The sequence below is a fragment of the Scomber scombrus genome, chromosome 12 (genome assembly GCF_963691925.1).
Source record: "Scomber scombrus chromosome 12, fScoSco1.1, whole genome shotgun sequence".
In the NCBI taxonomy this organism is placed as follows: domain Eukaryota; kingdom Metazoa; phylum Chordata; class Actinopteri; order Scombriformes; family Scombridae; genus Scomber; species Scomber scombrus.
This window is the reverse complement of record NC_084981.1, coordinates 13,797,401-13,805,452: the sequence shown is the minus strand read 5'-3', so window position 1 is coordinate 13,805,452 and position 8,052 is coordinate 13,797,401. Positions and strand designations below refer to the sequence as shown.

The window sequence follows — 8,052 nt, the reverse complement described above, 5'->3', positions numbered from 1 at the left end:
AAATATTTCTTGAGTTTTTGTGCTGTGCAATCCACCACCTTGCCTCAACTTATTTGTCTTATGAAGCTACTGAGGACTGTGAGAATTGATCTCAAACGCTGAAGATGCTTTTCCCAGTGCTGAGTAAGGAGGAGCAAAGCTGTGGTTATGTGGCAGACAGCAGACAAGCACATTACTTGCTGCATTAAGATATGCTTTGTTTGTATTATCTCCTTTCAGAGATGAGCTTAATTGATTCTAATTGATTGGGTTATTGATCATCTCTTTTGGAGGAATTAAAAGCAGAGATTATACTGTACTGGGGTGTATTTTGCCCCTCAGTGGACTGGCCCTGAATGGACTTCATGTGTGACAGAAGAAGCTAAATTCTTGAAAAATAAATTTTAGGTGTTGTACCTGATGTCAACCAAAATAATTGTATGTATTCCCCAGTATCTTCTTGAGCATACTGTTTATGTGTGCTTTATATTGTGTGTGTGTGTGTGTGTGTGTGTGTGTGTGTGTGTGTGTGTGTGTGTGTGTGTGTGTGTGTGTGTGTGTGTGTGTGTGTGTGTGTGTGTGTGTGTGTGTGTGTGTGTGTGTGTGTGTGTGTGTGTGTGGATGGGTGCATATGCACCACGTCTCCCGGTTTCAGGACATATTCCCCCACATCCCTGCAAAAATATTTCATTACTGCAACAAAAGAAGCCCATTAACTGCACTGTAAGAACAGAGTTCAACTGCTGTCCCCCACATTCACCATGTTTGTCTGCTTTTCTGGCTGCTCTCCAGCTAATTTGATATAACAATGCTCCACAAAACCGCCTCAGGACTTTTTTTAGGTGAAAGAAAATTATCAATGATGCCACATGCACAGCTGAATGTCAACACCAACTTGACTTGTTTATGAAATATTAAAGCAGTGAATTATGGGCACCATGCAGAACTTAATGATGATCGGAGTCATTACAACTTCAGCATCCTTTGTTTTGGCTAATGATTAAATTCTGAACTACTGTATTCAATTTTGGAGAGATTGAATGTGTTTTCAACATCTTTTGTATGAGTTGGCTGGATTCCGTCGTCCACATTGGTACCATTTTGGAAAAGAAGCTGATTCGTATAAGGATATTGTGTTATCATTAGCTGCCATGTCACGGGGCTTAACATCTTTGCTCTGGAGCTCTCTCATGCACTGAAAACAAAATCATTATATTAGGACATGATGTTTTTTGGTAAAATTATTTGTGGCATGAATAGGTGCAGTAGTATACCTGCTATATAACCTACAATATTATGAAACCAAATGTATGAAAAGAGACCAGAATTAGTTCTGATTTATAAGTTTCTTCTGACTGAATTTTTAAATTTGTCTCATTTTTTCTTATTTGAAGGGATGTTATGTGTGTGTTTTTGTAGAGGAATAATAAAATTAAAAAACACATCAAGTCTTAAAAACTGTTAATGTGACAATGAAAGCTCACTTTATTGGTATATTTGTAGAGTATTTACAACATGCACACACAACAGTGTGAAAAAGAGGATGTGAGTGCTCTGTGTTCAACCTGGCACGACTTCTGACATTATCTCCCCTGTCTATGTCACCAGGGTGTCGCCTCATCAATTATTGACCCAGTACTTCATGGTAATACATAATTTCTTATCAATTATTCATGGTAATGTGTGTGTAGTTTACTTAATTGTGTTATTGACTATCAAAAGTAATTTCCTGAAAATCCTCAAGGACGCAAATTGAATCAGCCCAACTACTGGTTGTGTGCTCTGCGGTTAAGTATTCTCAATCTGATCAGCTGATTCTTTATTCAAGAGTCATTCTGGTGAGGAGTGATATTTAGAAATAATGAATCAACAAATGTATTGCCTGTGATAAACTACTGTGCAAAGAGCCCTGAGGTGACGAGAGATGCTATTTTTTAAAATGTAAATGCAACATTAATAAATAGCATATATCATGTTTAATGGGGTTTATTAAAGAAATGCTCAGAGAGAAGAGGAGCGGAAGAGAGTGAGCGTTCCTAAAAATAAATAAATAATAAGAGTCACGATTGCTCTCCTCTCCCGGCTTTAAGGGAAGCTGATAAATAATGTATCAGAACAGATGGTTGGAGCGAGAGGCAACAGGAGAGGAACATGAGCGACTACATCTTTAATTGTTTTAAAGAACATGTCACAACAGGACTGGTGTGTTCCCTGTCTGCTGGCGCTACAGATGTGCTAACAGAGTGGAAGGGACACTGCTGCTCTGTCACAGAGTCTGCATCAGCCTGCCTGGGGTTCACACTGCAACATACTGTACTCTGGCACATGTACACATTAAAACAGAAAATGGCTGATTAATATTAAAGTGCACTTTCACTTTAAAATAAAAAACAAAAAGATGTTTGAGCCCATTACTGACCTTATGGCATAAACACTATATTGCCAAAATCCTCGCTGTCCTGCCATCAGTTCTACACTTACAGTTTACATGCATTAACATTCACAATGTAAGCATCTGTCCTCTTCATGAAAACTAAAGATGACTTAAATTCACATTATCAAATAGGTATTATGTCTCTGTTTCACACGCACGTTGTATCTGTGTTAGTCCATCAAATGGAGTCCAAGAGTGCATGAAGACAGATATAGATCCAAAACCACACTTGTGCTTTTATAGGGTTAACAAGGCCCCACATATTCAGCATTTCTCACAAACAATGATAATTTACTGTCAAATAAATATTTTAATCTTTGCATCCATACATTGTGATATCAGCAAAGTCTTTCCCAGGCTGCTTCTGTAGTCAGTCAATAGTTGTGCTTAGTTGCTCAGGACCAGAGTAGAGTAGAGTAGTAATAACAGGCACGATCACACAGATTTTGAGTATCAGTACATCCACCTTGGCTTTATGTCCAGTGCCTCACTTTTTCTCCAGTGACTCCTTGGAGCAGGGAGGGTGTTTATCAAGGTTGCTGCCCAACACAGAGACCTTGGTGGCCGGGCTGGGACTTGAGCTGTCTCCCCCTCTTCCCACAGTGCCGGGCACGTCGATGGCAGGGCCCACCGTGGGCCTTGCCACACCGACTCCAGACAGGACTCCCACGCCGGTTCCAGGCCCGGCTGCCGCGCCGAGCAGGTTGGCAGACTGCAACACAGCCTCCGAGTGCTCACGGGCCTTCATGCGCAGGGCTGCAACGCTGGCTGTGCGGTTGCCCTGACAACCGTAGGGTGGCAGGAAGGACAAGCCCATGGGGTCAGAAACGCAGCAGGAGCACAAACCATTACCTGAAAAACAGCACAAGTAGGACTTATCGTGAGAATAATGAAAACAGACATAAACATTTCTATTTTCCAATTAATGAGAATCATATTTACCTTTCAGAGTGGCGACCTGTGAGAGGGCCTGGGCGTAGGTGGCAGAGTTGAGGAGTGTGCCTGGTATGCAAGATGGGAAGAACGGACCACCAGGACCCACCGTCCTGTTGATACTGAAGAGAACAAATCACTGAGCAAAAACGTCAAACTTTAAACAGACGAATTATCCTCCTAAAACACCTGCATTTTTTAAAAGGTGTTTTTAAAAGACATTTTTCTAACTTTGTCTTTAGCTGTGCACTGTAAGCCTGGTTTCCTCTGTGGCTTTGTTTATTTCACAATTAATTTAAATGGAAAAGTGTATTAAGAACACTCTGTAATCTACAGAAATGCTCAAGACAGCTAATACTCTGGTGATTGTTGCTTCTCATTTACCTTCATCATCCAGACCAACCAGTCTGCAAATCTGTCACGAGCTCTTCCCAACTTTAGGATATTGTTTCACAACAGTAACAGCCACAGCAATCATCTGTCTGTCGGTCCTCACCTCTGCTGCATCTCCAGTGGTTCTTTCTGTTTTCGGAGGTGGTCCACTGGGGACTGAGAGTTGATGCTGCGAGATGGAGGAGTGCCCTCACTCATCTGCTCTTTTCCTCCTTCAGGGTCTGTGCTGCCTCGCTCCGTCTTTCTCCACTTTGCTCTGCGGTTCTGAAACCAAACCTGTATCAAAAAAAAAAGGAAGAAAGAAAGGAAATAAAATGAATAATTGAGACTTTAATTTCCTCACCCATCACACTGTTTTTATTATTTATTTTATTTGTTAAATGCAGTTTTACATCCATTCTAATGTTTTATTTCTTTTGACATATCCCTGACAAACTTAGATGCGCATATTTGCTTATATCTAGGTAATTTTCATGTCTTGTGAACAGGCCAAATGAAAGCTTAAGCTTTTGCGTTTGAATATTTAATTTCCCACAGTCCACAACTTATCCCCAAAACTTTACCATCCACACAGCTGAGAACATATAGCCAAGTTCTGTTATCTTAATCGAATGAAGGTCACTGCCTATAACAACATTTAATTGAGCAATTTTTCATTATCATATTTTAATGACTTCCCACTGACAGTTGTGCTGCCCGAGAGAGAGGCAGCTATGATGAAGTCGTTTATTTCCCTATTTAGTGATTGTTTGACAACATCAGATTCGATTAGGACTTGGTTCTAGCAGGCATTAATCATGATGTGTGAATGGAGGTTAGAGTCTGCGTGCATGTGCTCTGCATCCCTCCTATTGTACCAGAGGTATAAATGATGTCAACAGCCAAACAAAACACATGCATTCATTCGGCATAAAGAAAGGACAACATTTTGGTGGCAGGACAACAATACAACCAATGGACTTATCTCACCCCTGCACCTTCCAGCTAGAAGTCGCGCCCCCCCACACACACCCGTCTGTGAATGGGCTATAATTGCTCCATTAATCTCAATTTGCTGCGTGCTCTTAATGCGGGGGAGGCCCATTGACACTTTACAAAAAGGGGGGCAACAACACTACAACAGAAAGGAAATTTATTTTCTAATAATAATGTAAGTTTAATATCCCTGCATACTGCGGTGGATTCATGTTCAGATTTAATAATAGGAATGTGGTAATCGGATTAGGAGGGGAATAATTTGTTTACAATCCCTAATTTACAGCGCTGGATTCCATTATCAACCCCGCCATTGGGTTTAAGCGATAGTAAAATGACCCTGGGGAACAAAAGGCAAACTATTATATTTCCCACAATTAGATCTGCGCGCACAACAAAACCCAAAAGCAAATCTGGAATGCAGGAAATTACATACAGGACACATAATTTAATTACATCTGGCCAAGTTTATAACCGCGCATATGTGCAGGGCAGGAGTAGAATATAAATTGTCAAATTTAAGGTGCGCATGTGTGTTTTCCTGTTTTTAAGTGTGTGTGTGTGTGTGTGTGTGTGTGTGTGTGTGTGTGTGTGTGTGTGTGTGTGTGTGTGTGTGTGTGTGTGTGTGTGTGTGTGTGTGAGAGAGAGAGAGAGACAGAGCGAGGGGATGGGGAAGAGAGAGTTTGGGGGCTGCAGGCTTTGCCCTCTGTGCTTAAAGCACATATCATTTTGTGTCTGTACGGGAAAGAGATCTGCACGGATGATGTATTCTTTCCCACCTTTGAGACGCGGACGAATTAGCGAGGAACATTATCGCTGGTTAATTATGAATGACCGATTAATCAAGCTAATCTAATATTCACCATTATGTTGATGTTATTAAAGTGCATCGCCCGAATGACAGAGTGGCTTAATTTACCCTCTCTCTCACATGGTCAAACGCGCCCGGGACGCAGTGCGCTGCTGCAGCCTACCTGCACCCTGGCCTCAGTCAGGTTGATCTTCATGGCCAGCTCCTCCCGGGTGAACACGTCCGGGTAATGAGTCTGAGCGAAGACTGCCTCCAAAGCCTCCAGCTGCACGGATAAAAAACACTAATTATACCTTTAAATAAGCACATTTTTTCATTTATTGTGCTCTTCTATTTATATATAAGGACTTACTTTCTTTCGTTTTCTTTCTTATTATTATCCAATCAAGCCCATGCAATCTAATTTTATGAAGTTTAAACTTATACTCACTAATACATGTGACAGGTATAACAGTCAATTGGAATAAAAAAAGGGGATACAATAGGCTGAAATGTTGGCCTAACATCAAATTCCCTGCATGCCTAGAAAGTCCAATTTATGTCCATGCATAACCCTCAGAAGGAAAGATATGAATTTCTAGTCTAAATGTTGCATTTTTTTCTTCAATTGTGAGCCAACTGTGGTGTTTTCTTTAAGCTGTTATCCTATTAATAATAATAATAATAATAATAATAATAATATTATTATTATTATTATATTTCAGGCCTCAAATTTCCTTTAGTTGTCTGAAAGCAAAACTCTTTCAAATTCCCATTTTGAAAACTTTGCATATGGTTTTTAACAGGTTGATGTAGCCTACCTGTTTCGCTTTGAGTGGAGTTTCGTGCATTTCTAAGTTGCTCAAGATATATATATTTTTACCTGTTGCAAAGTAAACGTTGTTCTGTTTCTGCGCTGTTTTCTACGTAGAAATCCGTCATCAAAATCAGCCGGGGCGTGGTTGCCAAACCCGCTAGAATTCACTGAAAAGTTTAATACACAATAATTCAGTCCCTCTGTAAAGCGATAAGTCACAATTTAATATTAGTAATTGTAATAGTAATAGAAATTTAACAAAAAAAGGAAATGCGGATTCTGTTTTTAAAAAATGAAATTAAAGAAAATATATTTTTAGGCCAAAGCAGATGAAATTGCAGAATGTATTGTCTGGCACATTTTGTATTTCCATTAGATGCATGAAACATTGATGTTGGGAGTCTGAGGGTAACCATGACGGACTAAGAGCCATGACACCCAACATCTGTGCCCGGGACAAAACGCCCCCTCTGCCCCGGGGCCAAACCACCAGCGCTTTTCACCAAAACAGCAGAGCAGAGGGAAAAGCAGACTTAGCCCTTTATATCCACTTCATAATCTGCCAAGAAGAGTTTATACTTGTTTAAATGTTTATAAAAATAGAAAAAGTGACCAAACTATGTTACTTATTTTAAAGAATATGGCACATTTTATTGGATTTGACTACAGGTTAAAGTGTAATAATCATTAGATTTATAACTACACGTTTTTAAAAAGGCAGTCTTTTATGAGACTGCGTCAACTTAATTATCAAATATACATGTGCCAATTCCTATTCCTATAAAAAAAGAAAGAAAGAAAACGTTTTGCCGGCCTGTTCGTAGTCCTCCGACAAAAGTCAACAACACGCATGGGCGCATTTACGCAGCCCGAACACCATGAAACTTTACGACTATTTATAAAGGGACATGCTGTGTAAATAACTGAAAACTAAAAATTACAGCACGAGGGACTGGAGACTTACATGTGTTGGAGCGACAGCACTCCCCATCCAGCTGAGGCGGACAGTGAAAGTAGAACATCCTGGCGTGTTACTGAGCTGCGAACCTGGAAGAGAGACAAAAAGTTTCAGCTCAAACCCTCAGATCGGTTTACAGCACCCGCAGAGCAATTCAGTGATATGGTGAAGAAATGTTAAAAGACATCAAATCGTCCCGTGAGGTGGTGGTGGCGGCACCGTGCGGGATTTTGGAGGATTCACAAAGTTGAAATCCCTCTTGTAGGGAGAGAGAGAGAGAGAGAGAGAGATGAGAGAGAGAGAGAGAGAGAGAGAGAGAGAGAGAGAGAGAGAGAGAGAGAGAGAGAGAGAGAGCATCCTACCTGCAGTGAGGATGCTGATGCGAGTGTGTTCCCGCTCTGGAGAGAAGTGCTGCTGCACTTCCACTGACTCTCTGACTCTGTGTCTGGGAGTGTCCAGACCCCCCCCCCCCCCCCACTCTCTCTCTCTCTCTCTCTCTCTCTCCCCCTCTGCCTCTCTCTGGGAGTGTCCAGATGTCTCTATAACTGTATAACTGTCTACAGAGTGTTAAGGCTTTCAGCTAGTGTCGTAGAATCTCACGCCTAATTGGTCCTAATCGGATTATCACGGCTTTGTCTCTCTCACCCCCAAACCCCTGGTGTGTGTGTGTGTGTGTGTGTGTGTGTGTGTGTGTCAGACACAGAGGGGAAAAAGAGAGAAAGAGAGGGAAGATATATACCCAGGGTGGCAAACTGCAGCTCTGCTCTGGTGCC

General features: G+C 41.2%; 1 protein-coding gene across 1 annotated transcript; it reads right to left on the bottom strand.

Annotated features, from left to right (window-relative positions):
• Positions 1–2,900: 2,900 nt before the first annotated feature.
• On the bottom strand, positions 2,901–7,343 carry drgx (dorsal root ganglia homeobox). The gene is made up of 6 exons (XM_062430928.1): positions 7,286–7,343; positions 6,388–6,488; positions 5,689–5,790; positions 3,843–4,015; positions 3,356–3,468; positions 2,901–3,265 (listed from the first exon to the last, which is right to left on the bottom strand). The coding sequence occupies exons 1-6, from the start codon at positions 7,341–7,343 to the stop codon at positions 2,901–2,903; spliced, it is 912 nt and encodes a 303-aa protein (XP_062286912.1).
• Positions 7,344–8,052: the final 709 nt, after the last annotated feature.